This window comes from Typopeltis vanoorti, chromosome 14 (assembly GCF_054136105.1).
Source record: "Typopeltis vanoorti isolate ZY-2024b chromosome 14, IOZ_Tvanoo_1.0, whole genome shotgun sequence".
Taxonomy (NCBI): Eukaryota; Metazoa; Arthropoda; class Arachnida; order Uropygi; family Thelyphonidae; genus Typopeltis; species Typopeltis vanoorti.
Genome location: NC_143562.1, coordinates 96,690,264 through 96,706,679, shown reverse-complemented (window position 1 = coordinate 96,706,679; position 16,416 = coordinate 96,690,264). Strand labels below are relative to the sequence as shown.

The window sequence follows — 16,416 nt, the reverse complement described above, 5'->3', positions numbered from 1 at the left end:
TTCAATTCGCGTTTCATTCACACAATTTTAGTGACAAAATTGAGCAGAGCAAAATTGTCTTAGCATATAGAATTTTTTTCCTCCCATGAATACACACGCGAACAAGAAAATGCTGCGAAGAATAATATGTAAAAGCCACCATTCGTGGACCGACATGTTGAATGCGGAGTTCCTGGCATCGACTGGAATACGAATTTGCACAAATGCATTCAGAATCGAAGCTTATAACATGGATTTCCATGCAATTTGCAAGTCCCACGTTACCCGTGGGGCTTGCAGATATTATAGCCCTACATATTTAACCAACATGCAGCATCATTTTCAATAGTGCAAAGAGCATGTACAGTGGGACATGGAAGCTTGGAAAACTATGTTATGGAGCGACGAATCACGCTACGTGCTCTAACGAGCAGTGGACGGGTGTGGGGATTGCGGATGCCCGGTGAAGTCTCTTACCAGGGTGCGCATTCCCAACTATGAAATTTGGAGGTGGCTGTGTGATGGTATGGTCCTGTTTTTCCAGGTTTGGCCTAGAACCTCTTTGTGGTGCCGCGAACATTGAACTCCGAAAGGTATCTGAACATTCTAGACAATGCAATGCTTCCTACTTTGTGGCATTTCTGCGGAATGGACCGTTGTCTCTTTCAGCAAAAAAATGCACTGTGTCATAAGGTTGCTGCTGTAACTGCGTGGTTTGTGAAAATGAATGTCACCACACTTGACTGGCCTCCACAGAGCCCTGATCTCAACCTCACTGTGGGATGAACTGGAGTGTGGGGTAAGGTCAAGGGACGTCTCGCCCCAATAGTCCAATTCCTTATTACTCGATGTCGACAGGAAAAATGGTCCAAAATTCCCATTGATCGTTATCATACGCTTGTGGAAAATATACCCCGCAGGATTGGAGGAAGAGGTCCTACCTCCTTCCTCCATTGTGGTGTAACTGCACCACAGTGAGAGGAACTGTTTTGTCATTAAAATGATCCTGTGTAGGAAGAAAAAGAAATCATTTTACTTAGGCCGATATTAGATTAACCTCCTCCTCCTCCTCAGATACACATTCCCAATTGTTTATATGCATATGATTCGAACTGAATTTTCGATTGTTGATATTGCCAATGGTGATACTCTTATAAGAATCGGATCAGTGTGTCAAAATGTATAATGCGTTTGGGTCACGTTGATCTGTTTTGGTTTAGAACTATCCATAGAAGCTTGACAGACACTGCCTTTCCATGGTTTCTATGCATGGGGAAAAACTGACAAGTAAAACTTGAATGAAATTTCCTTGTTCTCTATAACAGGTTGCATGAATTGCATAGTCATTGTCAAACTTTCATTTTAAAGCAGAATCGACTACTGGACATTTTAATTTCTTGCTTTCAAACGATGTGATTTACTTCGTTCAGCCGCGAGGTAAGAATAATATTATTATTCTTAGCTTCAGAAAATTTTAAAGTAAAAATATTATAAACTGGCCAGACTCAATTGGAAAACTAGGAAGTATATACTAAATCACTTAAGGAATTGACAACGTAGATACGAATATAAATTAAATTACACTTGAATAAATATTTCCGATATTTCGGCAACGTCACGTTGCCATCTTCAAAAGGAACTTACAAACAAGGCACGTAGGCACTACAACACAATAGCTGAGAATGAAGTTATTGTTCTCCTAAAAGTCCTGACGGTGCCCCCTAGCAGGCTAAGTAGGTGTTCTTGGCCGTTGGGCTGAAGGTCTGCTGATGTAAGCCTCCCAAATTTGGGGCAGTCTCATACAACCAAAATTTGTTGAGGTTTGGAGAGCTTCTTAGGGCTGAGGCTGATTCCATAAATAGCCTTTCGAATTTGTATTTGCTACAGTGTATTACAAGTACAGATTACCTTGTATTCCGAATTTCTGATATTCTTTGTCCTACCTGTTTGGCCAAAGTAAGACAGTAAGTCACTTCTTGGCCTGTAGAAGTTACCAACAGATTAAAGCCATTTAACTCTATATCCCCCGTATTTATGGACTCCCAAAAATACATAAAGAAAATGTGCCATTACGTCCCATAGTGGATGGCATTGATTCCCCCACATACAAATTAGCTAAAAATTTGGCCAAAGCGCTCACACACTATACTGGCAACACATCATCACACATAAAAAACTCAGCCCACTTCAAAGCCAGCATAGAAAACCTTGCACTCCAACATACTGACAATGGTCAGCTTTGACGTCTCCTCCTTATTTACAAATGTCCCACTCAAGGAAACTTTAGAGCTAATCCAAGCTAAATTTTCTCCCGATGTCTCAGCCCTATTTCAGTTCACAATGAACTCAGGCTATTTCGTCAGGGAAAATTCTACAAACAAATAGAGGGGACAGCCATATGTTTACCACTCTCTCCACCCTTGGCCAATTTCTTTATGGAGACATTTGAAGAAAAAGCCTTAGCCTCTTCCCCACAAAAACTAACCATATGGCTTTGCTACGTTGATGATGTGTTCGCTATTTGGCCACATGGCTCTGATACACTCCTCTCCTTAACACCCTTAAACACCCCATCACCCCAGAATCAAGTTCACCCTGGAAAAAGTGGAAAACAACAACCTCCCTTTCCTAGACACACTAGTCACCCGCGCAGCCTGGTGGAACCTTGGTTTTCTCAGTTTATAGAAAACCCACCCATACAGGCAGGTACATTCACCAACAATCCCCCCCCCCCTCACAACAATATGGAGTGGTGAAAACACTATATAACAGGGCTAAACTAATCTGTTCTAACGACATGGCCCTAAACACTGAATTTAATCACATCCTCAACACTTTCTCAGCCAATGACTCCCCCCCAAAAATACAAATCCAAAAAATATTGAAACCTACAAACCACAACCCCCTCCCTTCTCCACAATAAGGATTACTCTAAATCCATCACCATTCCCTACATCCGAGGCACCTCGGAAAAAAATTACCAAAATCTTAAAAAAACATGACTTCACCTCCTGTTACAGACCATACAGAAAATTGGCATCCAAAATCTTAAATCCACTAAAGACCAACCACTGCCCCTAGACCTACCTGGTGAATACCAGGTCCCTTGCAGCTGTAAACTGTCTCACTTTGGCCAAACAGCCAGGACAGCGAATTTCGGAACATAAGGACTACATCCGGTTTCACAAGTACAGCCATTCTGGTCTTGCAGACCATGCTCTGGATACACGCCACAGAATATGGTGGAAGAAAGCTACAGAATACACCGTAGCAAATACAAATTCGAAAGACTATTTATGGAATCAGCCTCAGCCCTAAGAAATCTCCAAACCTCAACAAATTTGGTTGTATGAGACTGCCCCAAATTTGGGAGGCTTACATCAGCAGACCTTCAGCCCAACGGCCAAGAACACCTACTTAGTCCGCTAGGGGGAACCGTCAGGACTTTTAGGAGAACAATAACTTCATTCTCAGTACTGTGTTGTAGTGCCTACGTGCCTTTTTTGTAAGTTGCCGAAATATCGGAAATATTTATTAAAGTGTAATTTAATTTATATTCGTATCTACGTTGTCAATTCCATAAGTGATTTAGTAATGCATAACCAACGTATAAGCCTGTCTACGAGAATAGGAAGTATATACTAACAATAACTAATAATAAATAAATAAATAAAAAGTTCCATACCAATAGCATTTGGGATATCTTAACAGAAGTGTTCACAATGCAAAGAACACAAAAGAGACTATGTAAATGATGAAGATGGCGTTTTTTTAAGAAAATACGTGTATCAGAAAGTGATCGTCAGCACTATGTTCCGTTTGACCTAAAATAGCAACTAGATCGGAGCTTGGAACGTAGGCATTTTTGGATGTTATATTACAGGATTGAAAAAGCTTGATTTCTGAGACATGAAATTTCTCAGTACACAGGTATAGAAAATTGTACGAAAATGGAAATAATACCAAAAAGACATCTCGCAACGCAGACCACTAATTTTCAAAAAGGAGCAAGAATGAGGACTGTGGTCACTTCTTGCACGTGTGGAATATATGGCAAAGGACCCTTGTTCCAGAAAAACAGTACCAGCTGTTACACAGCAGTCTACTGTGTCTTGGTGAGTTAGCAAGTCTCGTACTGAAGTCTAGAGATTTTTCCTCCCCAAAACTGTGTGTGTGTGGGGGGGGGGGTTGCCAAAGGTTCATCCTGCAAAACAATCAAACTGGAAGGCAAATACACTCAGTTAACAGATTTATTATACACTTGTCTCGTAGCTTTAGCTTCGGCTGTAATTCCAGTCAAATCGAACCAAACGTTGGCTTCATTTGAGAACAGTGTGCCTCAAATAAGAGCTAGCTACACTTTATTTAAAAAAATGATATTTTGATCTTTCTTTATATTTCTCAAGTGTTCCAGCACTTTTGTAATGTCGCGAATAAAATGGCATTTTATATTATAGCATTTTTAGCATGGCGGTTTTAAAGCTGCTACAAGCGAGTAGCTATCTAATCAACTATAAGTGGTTTTTATTAATAATATTAATGTTTGGTGACTGGCTAATACGGTAAAATGATTTTCATAAATGATATCAATGTTTGGAGATTTACTTGTATTTCATGTTTATATATATATATATATATATATATATATATATATATATATATATATATATATATATATATATATATAATCATAAATGGTGCAGTATAGTAATTTAGAACATTCTAATTTCAGAAGTCTATGTACAGAAAACATCTTAGAATGGCACGAGGCGCTGCTGAAAATAAGAGAGCGGAAATTAAGAGTCGCTTTGTCGAAAAAGTTGCTAGTATTCCAGTTGTGAATCTAGCTTGGGGCTACGCGACTAATACGTATGGAAATATCAAAGAGTCTAACAAAATCTTCAACTTCACATTAACTAGTGCAGAAAAATCGATATTTTTTGTAGCGGAACAGGCAAAACCTGTAGTTCTAAGATTTGAAAAGCAAAGTAAGTAATACATTGCTTATAATCACAGTAATTCATACATATTTAGGCATTTAGTATTTTTATGGATAAAAAAATTCATTTAGCAGAGCTGTGTTCCGATTTCTCTTGATGTATTCAACACATGCCATCATGTCTTAGGTAAATCATTAGATTAATTTTTTCCTACTACTGAAATGTACTGTATTTTTTTTTATTTTATATTTATTTATTTTTATGTAAAACCATTTCTAATGATTTTTGATGGATTATCATTTAAATCCGAACTGCATACACTTATTGATGAGTATAGTGAACTTGTAAGAAGCAAAATGTTGAAAACCATTTGGTTCAAAATTGTGCTTAATGAAATAGGTGAAGAAAAATGAAATTAAAATTAAAATTAAAAATGAATGGAAGTAATGTTGAAGCGAAGCCACCATAACTCATTTGTATTCGACTGAACTCTTTAGTTGGGAAAAAAAACTGGGTTCGAATCCCGTCTATGACGTGAAAATCTTTATCAGGACTTTTCAAAGAAAGGTGAGATGAAAAACCCTCCACTGTACGGAAGTGGAGGGTTTTTCATCCCTGGAAACAGGCACACCGCCGCTGTTAACACACAGACATAAAATTCTTGCTCTTAGGCAAGGAAGGCAACTGGAAACTACCTTGTTATATGATCAATATTCTCTAGTGAAGTGGCATTGCTACTCCAACGAACCAATTTTTGAATTGATGGACCCAAAATAAATACTATTTATTTTGGAGAAGCTGTAAAAACATATTTTGTTTATACTTGTATAGACTGTCGCTTGTAAAAACATTCATGGTAAAAGAAATCTTAAACCATTTGGAAACAAGGTGAGTGCAGAAAATAAATTTAATAACTAATTCAATCGAAATGTGCATATAACTTGATATTTCGCCAAAGTTTTGCAACCAGCATTATTAACATACACAAGCACTGCAAATATGCCCATACTCATAATTTAACAGCCAAAGCTGTAATGCCACTGTCAGTTTTCCAAGGAGGGCAAAACCATTGTGCTCTTATTAGCTTCGTTGGGAAAATGACCGTGGATGACATTCTAGAATTCTGAATCAGCCTTTAAAAACATTTTGAGCAATATAGAGTCTGTGAAAATAGCGTTCTATTATAGAATTAAATCTTTTTCACCCCTTCATATAAAATTAGGTTACTCTTATATTGAAATATGGAGAATTAGAACGAGATGACAACTTTCCAGTGCCACTTTCCAGTTTTGAGATAAACGACACTTTTTTTTCCCTACATTCATTACAAGAAGAACGAAGAGTTGAAAATACTGTATATGGTATAAGTGTTAAGTAGTTGCGAAAACGCGATGGGAATAGAAATATTAATAACGTAGTTGAAGGCTTATTTAATGAATAGAAAGAATAATTATAGACATGATGCATCGCATTTCAGTAGCAAATTTGTGTTATATTGGTTGGGTCACGATTTGGTAATAGACTGGCCTGGGCCTGATCTCTGCGAGGGAAGTCCCATTTAAAATCCCATCCTATCTTCCAAATGGAAAACAGAGCCTACTGCAATGGACTCTTACGGGCAGTGCAGTGGGACCGGCAAGTTTTTATTTTGTTTGTTTAATTGGACTACGAAAAAAAAGAACGTTATCTAATTTTCTAAGACATATTAACGCATATCTACATGCAGACAGGGCCGTCGCCAGATTTGACCGCGCCCTGAGGCAAACAATTAAATATCGCCCCTGATGGATTATAAGACAAAAATATAAGAATATCTCCAATTGCTATTTTGTTTTTATTACAAGAGAAACATTAATACAAAACGATTACATAATAATATTAATTAAATGTCTGCTCTACTGATATATCGCACAATAAAACTGTTTATAAGCTCTTCTAAATTTAAATTATAAGCTATGTCCACCTGTATCGATATAGATGCTAGACCAACCAATCTTTCTTGGGTCATTGCTGTTCGCAAATAATTTTTAATCAGTTTAAGCTTGGAAAAATACAGGAATTGTTAGCGTAGCGACGCCTACCGCAATATGGCTGAACGAGCACCCGTATTATGCCGCGCCGTGAAGCAGGCTGCCTCTATGCTACACCCTGTCGACGGTATTGCATACAGATTTAGTGTACTATCGTATTTGATGAAGCAGATACATATCAATATGTTCTTACACATCGGCTTTTGTTATTCAGTCGATTATTTTATTATTTGATAGTGATGCTAATCCACACTTTTACTTCCATTGCACCATACCTGACCAATCGACGTTAAAAAAATAATAATAATAAAACTACGCTTACAAGTAATTGCGTGTTTTACAGCTGCTGCACTACCATGATTAAGATTAGTTTCAGATTATGAAGTACGGCTTCTGCTGCTTCAAAAGTTACCCTTTAGCCAGCAAAGGATGGTCGATTGGTAGAGCCTCTGCTACTAATGGCTCAGCAAAAAGTTAAGCAAGTTTGAGCGCGGTTATTAGTTGAAGGGGATCAATCGTTCGATGCTGTTGGCCCACTCTCCCTCGATGAGTCTTTGGACACCCTGGAGGTGTCACATAATAATAATAGTAATAATAATTATCATCTCACAGAGGAATGAGATAAAGAACACCATTCTTGAAGCCTATTATCCACTTCGCTTCTGGTGATGATCCAATCAAATCAGAATTTCGCGTTCCTCAGTTTCATCGAAATAGCTTTTACCGTATTTGATACATGACCTTGTGCTAGGAGATATGCACCATGTTGCGAAATCATTGGGACAGTGCTGAAAATGAGGCGTGGTTTGGGGTTGTCTAACCTCCCTCGAGGTGTAATAAGTTGCGATTGCTGCACAATTAAGGATATCTGAGTTCAAACGGAAACGCGATAGGGAAAAGAAACAGGCAGACCACATAACTGGCAGAAAAGGATAAGAAATAGCTGAAAAGGCTTATGCGTTTCTATCGCTATAGGTAGGTCACTGGAGTTGCTCAGCTAGGAATTCAGGAAGTTCGCAGCTGTATATAGATTTGTGGCAAAGCGTTACATATTAAACTCTATTGCTTTCCAGCAGTTTAATGGTATGGAGTGATGAAATCATGACACACCTTCCTTAAATCAAGTGAGCGGTTTTTTTTTATTTGTTTATTTATTTTGATACAGCTATCAGGAAAACATTACTTAGCAGAAAGTATTGTCCATTTGCTAATTATGCTGTAATGATTTGGGGATATTTTTGATTAAGACTGGTATCCCTTATCGTAATGTCCTAGAAATTGAACATCTAACGCTTTCTTTGACGTTCTGGACAATTTTAAGTTGCCTACGTGGTGGTTCTATGAAAACAATTCCGTTTGGTATCAACATGTGAAAATGTACCATTTTACACTGCAAATACTTTTGCGACATATTTGAGGAAATGGGAATGCTTATACAGATCAACGCAGTCCCTATGTGAATCCTATTGCAGTATCCGTTTGTTGGAGCTAGGTCATTTGAAAGAGGGACCATAATCTCCAATTGTACTACAAGAAATGTCAGCCATTTTGGCCGAGGATTGCCAAAATGACTTTCTTTACTGATATTAAGTGGAACTTCTGCTCAGAAAAGTGGCATTTAATCTTTACACAAGGTGAATTAATTTGTGTGTTGAGGTTTGTAAAAATATTAATTTATGAAACATCAAGACATCTACATCATTTTTGCAAGATAGAGTATATTCCTATTTATTTTATTAGTTATATTTCTTATTTTATATTCAGTGATCTATTTATGATTATTATCTTTTAACAATGATCAGGATATTTAAATTTTATTCAGTATAAAGGAAGAAACACCACCTATTAAAAACTTAATCAGTGGTACTTATGGAAAACTTACTTATTATAGTTCAAGTCGTAGACAGTCTGGCCTACAATGGACTTGGAACTTTAGAGGAAAAAGCGCCTATAATCAGAAGAACTCCAGAAGAGGTGAGTCACGTATTCTTTTTTGAATTTGTGGAATAAAATCCAAAATAAACACTTTCCTCTAAAACGATGTGAAAGTATTCCTGTGTAATTAAAGTGTTGAAGTACTCTTTTGATAATGACTTGGTACACGGAACAAATACTGTACTTTTTCAATTAGAGTTTTTTCAATTAGCCGCCTTTGCATGTTCATTAAATGTATTACTACATTTTTTTAAATACATACAAATGGTAATCAGCATATCTTTCAGATATGAAATATGAATTCGCATAAATAAATACGAAGTCTTCCTTGCTTGAGAATAATGCTCTCATATTTAGAGCGACGCCCCTCAGTTTTTAAACATAAATAATTAACTAACTTCAGTCTGTATTGCAGAAATCAGCTAGATGAATTCGGCGAGGTCACACACTGTACGGTTTACGGACCAAATCTGATCCATTAATATTGTATAATGCGATACAATAATTTGACGCGACGTATTTCTTTAATATACATACATATATTTGAAATATACACATACATATATATTACATTTCGATATTCATGAATCGTCTCTGATGAGAACCAATAGTTCGAAGCAACTGTCAGGCCAGTGAAACATAAAAGCACTAATAGAAGGCGTTATGTAGGCTCCTGGGCAGAGCACGTGTCGTTCAAGTAGTTCAAGCCCAAGTCAACTCCAATGCCAAAGGTTGTATTCTCGTTAGCTTTCCGGTCTATCTTTGGAAATTTTCTAACTTTCAGCTATGAAATAAGGATGGATTTATAAAATCCCCTATTTCTATTAAAGGTTTTTTTTTAATTTTTTTTATAGCTAGTTAATATCTTAATCTGTTAAGTTTAATTCAATAATGACACCGCTTTGTGCCTGTGGTGGGAGACTGGTCAGAACAGCTACTGTACCTAAGGAATTAGGTATAGTAGAAGATTGCAGGGTACATATCATAATAAATGTAGGTGCGGTTTTTATGATACGAGTAGGAAAAATATATATGTACTCGTAAATTATATCTTAAACATAAATACCAAATAAACAAACAAATTGCTTGATCCAAAGGATTTGGTTATTTCTTCTCGCAAATTGATCATGACGAGATTATACAGAAATTTACAGAAGATTGGGATAATAATATCGAGACTCAATATCCATTATGGAAATGCAATTGATTCAATTCTCTCTCATTTATTTATGATTCTTATATTGTTATATGTTATTTGTTTATTTATTTTTTACAAACTCATTTAAAGCAAACAGTCCCGTTGGAAAACTGAACAGCATCATCATCAGCAACAACAACGATAACAAAAGATGTTGGAAATGGTTTCAATTAATGGTCATCAGCCTATTAAAGAAAGTAATGTCTTGATGTATTTGCACATTATGACTGTAAAGTCTCGTGACGTTTTTGTCGCTGTTTTTTTTATTTTTATTTTTATTTATTTATTTTTAAAATTGGTGTGGCTTATACCTAAATAAGTTTTTTTTTTTTTTGTTGTTGTTGTTGTTGTTTTACAGCAGGGTCTGGAATCCTGGATGGCCAGATGGATAGCATATCCGCTTTCCAACCAACAGACTGAGGGGTTCGAATCCCGCCATAAGCATGATTATCTTCAGATATATTTCACTTCTCGATGTGAGATTGTCATCCGATTATTCTAGCCATTAGCCTACTCACAATACTAATATTAACGTATTATGCGTTTACTACTTTGCGTAGGTGGGATTCATTTTAAAAAAATGAAAATAATAATGCTGGACTTATGATCTTGCAACCCCCCCCCCCCCCACACACACACCGTGATGCTACAACTCTAATACTAGAGTATTAGAAAGTTTGAGATTAGCATGTTAGCAAATCACCCAGTGATGTCAGTTAAGTATTTGGTAGACTTAAGGTATATTTGTTAGAAAATAAATTGAGATAGCGTGACTTTAAATTCTATTTATAATTCAATTTTACAAACATAAAAAGTACGGCAACTGTTTATTTTATTTTATTTTTTTAAATAACTAACCTTGGTAATAGGGAAATTTTATTAATCGTTAATTTTACATTAGGGAAAATAATAAATAACCAGTTTCGTAACACCTGTATTCTGGCAAATTCTAAGGAACTTTTTAATGGGAGCAATAAAGAGAGCACCTGATGTTAAGCCCCCAAGAAAAAACGTTAGCACAGAAATAAACCAAAACAAATTAAACCAGACTACAGCAATTCGTGACGCGCATCAGCTATCCGTTTGAAGAGTCTGTTGATGGACAACAATTTAAATTCTGACGTGCGAAAAGATCTGATTAGCGATTTCCAGACACTGTTTAGGATTAGGCCTTGGTTTCTGTTCAAGGAGTCACGCGAGTGAATGAACCCAGTAGATTCCTTAATTTGTAGGAAAACAAGTTTTCTTTTAAATATAGTAGTGTGATCCGTCATTGCTGTATGATGAGCTAGACCAACTTTTTCTTCTCTTTTGCGATCAACATCGCCGACATGTTCTCCCCCACCCCTGTTACGCTCAAATAACTTGGCAAGTGTGACATCTCATTAATGCTTTGGTAAGGATGTTAATCATATCGGCATAGGCTATGTCTTAATTGCATATGTTTTTCTGGCCGGTGTTTGCTTGTTTTGTGCGATGAAAATTCCGAGATCAAAAACCCTTACACCACCGATCATAACATTCGAGTGGCCTGGACGCCACTCGAATGTTATGATCCTCGAGCAGGGCAGCAATGCCGATGAACAGATTACCAATATATGGAATGGAAATCTAATCCCTATAAATATTTCGATTTTGACGAAACGGATTATCCTAAAATAACACATGCTTGACCTTTTTTTGTTTAGCATATCCATTAAAACAAAACAAAAAAAAACATGGAGAAGTTATTATTATTACACCTCCAAAGAGTCCAAGGACTCATCGCGGGAAGGCACTTTACTCCACTCATCTCACCGTCTACGCTACCACTTAATTCTCCTACTACGACAACTACCATCAAAGCCATCTACCGCCCATCACCACCACCAACAGTATTTTTTGTTTGTAAATTGCGTATGTTCTCATGGCCGATTTGTCTCTACGCGGGATAAAAAAAAAAAAAAAAACGAATTCCTGGGAGAAAAACCTTGTTACTGCCGTATGAGATCGGCTAACTCACCTTCAATTGAAAAAGACCATATAAAGATTCCTCTCGTCATGACAAGAATCGAACTCAGACCATTTCCAATCGAAGGGCGCAATGCTCTTGTTCTTCCAGTTGCCCTATGGAGGCACTTAAGTTCTTTAAGTTTTGGATTGAGAGAGAAAGGAAGATGGTGATGTTTATCGCAAAAGAGGAGAAATGTCTGGCTTAGCCCATCATAAATCAAACAGATCAAAATCAAACTACTGACTGGGATACAGCCAACATGTCTTATCTCTTCAAATTAACGAATCTACTGCGGTTCACTCACGTAATTCTCTTAACAGAAACCAGCGTCTAATTCTAAATGATGTCTGGAAACCGCTAATCAGATCTCTTCGCATGTCCGAATTTAACTAACTTCTCCATTATCAAGAGACTCTTCAAAGAAAGCTGACGTGTGCCACGAATTAGTGTCGTCTTAATTTATTTTGGATCGTTTCTATTCTAACGATTTTTTTTATGCTTGATTTCATTTCTTCATTTCTCCCGTTAAAAAAAAAAAAGCCGTGAAGAAGCTACCAAAATACAGGTGTTGTGAAGCTGATCAGTATTATTTTATTTAGAGTAAAACTAATGACAAATGAATGAAATAAAATTCCCCTATTACTATTATATATTTACTCATAAAGTAACAACTACTTTATGAGTAAATAAAGTAAATAAAGTTAGTAAATTAAACTAACCTTAATTTACTGACATTTTTGGAGGAAAAAATGCTTTTAAACTTAACTTTGAAGATGAAATATGAAAACTAGTAAATGAATGGAAGTACGACCACACATTAACCTACTTTTATTGGTAAAGAGCATAAACAAACGAAAAATAAATAAACAAAAAAATTATATCACACGAAGATTTCTAAGAAACATCAATGAGGCCTTAGTATTTTTTAAATACTTTTTGCCAATTTAGCAAATTCTATTCAAAACTAGTAGTACTTACTAGCTTTGAAAGTGCAAAGTTAAATTCAACGTACGTATTTTCGCAGCAACACCAGTGCAGGCTATAAACACAGCGGAGCGACGATAATAGTCGTCAGATCAAATTTATACGGACAAGTTCATAAATGCAGCAAACACGCGAATTCAAAATATTTTTTACCGCTCGACAGCTCGAATTGACTAAATGGTCTTATAGAATAATGTTGTATCAAAATCATAAATTTCCAGCAAATATAATGATTCTGTCCGATCACAGCCATTTTTAGACTAGTGGAAAATAAATTCAGTTAGTAATGTTACATTTTAAAATTTATTATTATTTATTAAATATCAGTATTATTGGCGGACGATTTTGTTATGTATTATCTGAATGATTCATTGAGGACTCGAAAATATCCCGCGGGACATATGTTGCCAATCCTTGTTTTCTAAATCGTAGGCCTCCAAACTTGTTGTGGTCAAATAAGCACCTTCTTTTATTCTTTGCATGACCACTTACTTTGATTTTTTTTAAATAAAAAAAAGTGACTCTGCTAAGTCTTTTCTAATTAGCATTCTTCCTGTTTAGATGAAAACCAAGTTTAATAATAATTTAAAAAAATAAAATAAAATAAAATAAAATAAAAATTGAGAATCTACAATAATTCTTTATTTTCTTAAATCGGCATTAAGATACAGACCATATACAAAAATAGAATAATTATAACTTGTTTTTTCCTCGCGCGGGAATCAATCCGAGTGACTTTTCGAACCAGTTCATCAGCTTTGAGACTACTCAAAACAGACATTTTTCTATAACAGTACATATTGCAGTAGACTGTTAATTAGTATGTTTTTTGTTCTTGAATACTTGGATTCTTTAAGGAATTATTTTAATCTGTATTAAAGAAAATTTTAATCGGACTTCCAGGAAAGATAAAGAAGCATTTTGTCTAATATTCATTATTTTTGAATCCATTAAGTTCCTAACTGATGATTTTCCTATACAATGTTCATAACTGATTCGCCTGAATTTTTTGCGTAACCTGCTAATAATACTTTTAGATGTCAGTAAGATCGAGAATAAACTTGCTGATATTATTTAATTTAGAAATGTGACATTTTGTTCTGATCACGACTATATTTGTATTTCTCATTAAAAAAAAAAGTGGCATTTCCAACTTTTTCATGTCAAAAAAGTCCTACATTAATCGCTTAATTATCGTTGTCTCTAAATGAACCAATAGAAAATAATCCATATTGAAACAAAGTACTGTATACTAAGAATACTCGAGATCGGTCAAACAGTCCCCGTTAAGGAGTTGGGTGATTGTAGCCAAATTAGGATGTATTTCGCATCGGATAGTAGCATATATGTATACTTTTTTATCCGGGTATCCAAGGTGCTCTCCACTTGTTCTCGGCCGCTACTGAGAACTTAAGGTATATCACAGTTCAAGGCCAGAGTTTAGATTTGCCATTTAAAATTGGAATTGTTTACATTTATTTTCATGATGATGTGCGATAGTGTGTGTGTGTGTGTGTGTGTGTGTGTGTGTGTGTGTGTGTGTGTGTGTGTGTGTGTGTGTGTGTGTGTGTGTGTGTGAGAGAGAGAGAGAGAGTTTCTTACTTTTGTACATTACTAAATACCTTATCTCTGGTTTTCATCTAAACATTCCACTCCATAAATATCCCTTCTGACCTTTCTTTCGTAGATCTTGGACGAAACCATTAAACTGTGTACCTCCAAAGTCCAAAAAAGCCTGGGAAAATATGAAGATTTGAAGAGCTACGGAACCGAAAAGGTAAGGCAATATAGACAGAACCCCTTAATTATCTGTTTCTTCATATGCTAAATGAATCTTGAATAAATAATTCCCTGACCCCTAGGTCAATTCTCTTATCGCTGTGTCTTGTAAATCACATTTTCAGATGATCGGTTTGACCCAAACGACTGCGAATCTAATCTATTAGAGTAAACGAAAATTTAAGGCGTATATATAATTTAGTCATGAAGCAATACCCCGTTGCATCCACAACTGAAAGCGAAAGAAGTGAATAGCGCACATGAAACAATTAATGGATTTGAGAATTAAAAAAAAAAAAAAAAAAAAAAGATTAAGATTGCCTTCTCAGAGTTAAGGAAAATCGATTTAGATAAAGGACATCGTTCAGGGAACTACAAAAGTATTTGATGTGGAGGAAATTATTAGGAGAAAGATTATGAAGAAACATATGGGAGTACCGAGTGGGCTCGAAAAAGGCAATTATGGTAAGGAAGGTAAAATATGATTATGAGAGAAATCTTCTTTCCTTATGTGGAAAATAAAGGAGAAAATTATTATGGAAGAATAACTTTAGTGAATGCAGATGACAGGAAAATGACTGCAGTAGTAGTTAAACTAACGATCAACCACTTTGATAGTAGATATCATCCAGGTGAAATTTATAGTATCTGATACTGGAAAACTTCCATTAATTTGCTGAAACTAGTGGAAAGGCTACCATATATTAACCTACTTTCATGGCAGAGAGAGAAAATAGATGAGATGATGGAATAGATGATCTGTAAGTTTCAAAGGCATTGCAAAATCTCGAGTTGAACAGTAAACAGTGGGATTGACTGAGATATTACTCCGTGTATTAAAATAAGGTGTGATGGAACTGGCAGTATCTTTCACGTGGTTGTTTACTATGATTTTTAACTCTGGCATAATGCCAAAGGAGTGGAAAGAAGGGTAATGTAGTTCCAATGCACAAGGATATTATCAAAATGTAATATGCTTAGTATTTCTGAAGTGATCGTTAAAATCGTGCGAAAGATAGTAAGGAGTATCATGCAAGAATGAATAGCGAGTGATTGCAACTATAGGAAATTACACTGGCTTTGTTAAGGAAACGCTTGTTTTTATTATAACACATGCCATAATAACGTGACATTAATAGAAGACGAAAAATGGAATGCCACAGGGTCCTGTCCCGTGGAGGTGAATTCAGCATTACCGCTATTTAAACAATATTGCGAATGGTCTGTACGATATTGATTGAGTATGACTGTATGATGCCGAGTTGGAAGAGCGATAAGAAATGGCTCTAACTTAGCTATTTTAGAATGACTTAAAAACATGGAATTTTTGGTAAAGGAGAATGGAAATGCAGTTCATTTTGTCAAATGTATGACTTTTGATTTGATTTGAATTTTTTTGATTTTGATATAATTTTGGATTGAAGAGATAGTAATATGCAGTGGCGGCCCGTACATAAGCACTGCGACACTGCAGCACCCCCCCCCCCCCCCAAGGAAAAAAAATGAAAATATTAAATTTTGTTTGTGTTTATAAATAATAAGAATGCTTACATTATATAAATGCAATACAACATGTTA

At 35.8% G+C, this 16,416-nt stretch overlaps 1 protein-coding gene across 1 annotated transcript in view; it reads left to right on the top strand.

Annotated features, from left to right (window-relative positions):
• The window catches only part of LOC150099788 (lipid storage droplets surface-binding protein 2-like), a 119,454-nt gene that overhangs the window by 41,972 nt on the left and 61,066 nt on the right, over nucleotides 1-16,416 (top strand). The window contains exons 2-4 of the mRNA XM_090403579.1: nucleotides 4,712-4,967; nucleotides 8,841-8,923; nucleotides 14,747-14,836. Coding sequence (XP_090259705.1) covers nucleotides 4,718-4,967; nucleotides 8,841-8,923; nucleotides 14,747-14,836 — 423 coding nt within the window. The 5' untranslated portion in view covers nucleotides 4,712-4,717. The remainder of the gene's footprint in view (nucleotides 1-4,711; nucleotides 4,968-8,840; nucleotides 8,924-14,746; nucleotides 14,837-16,416) is intronic.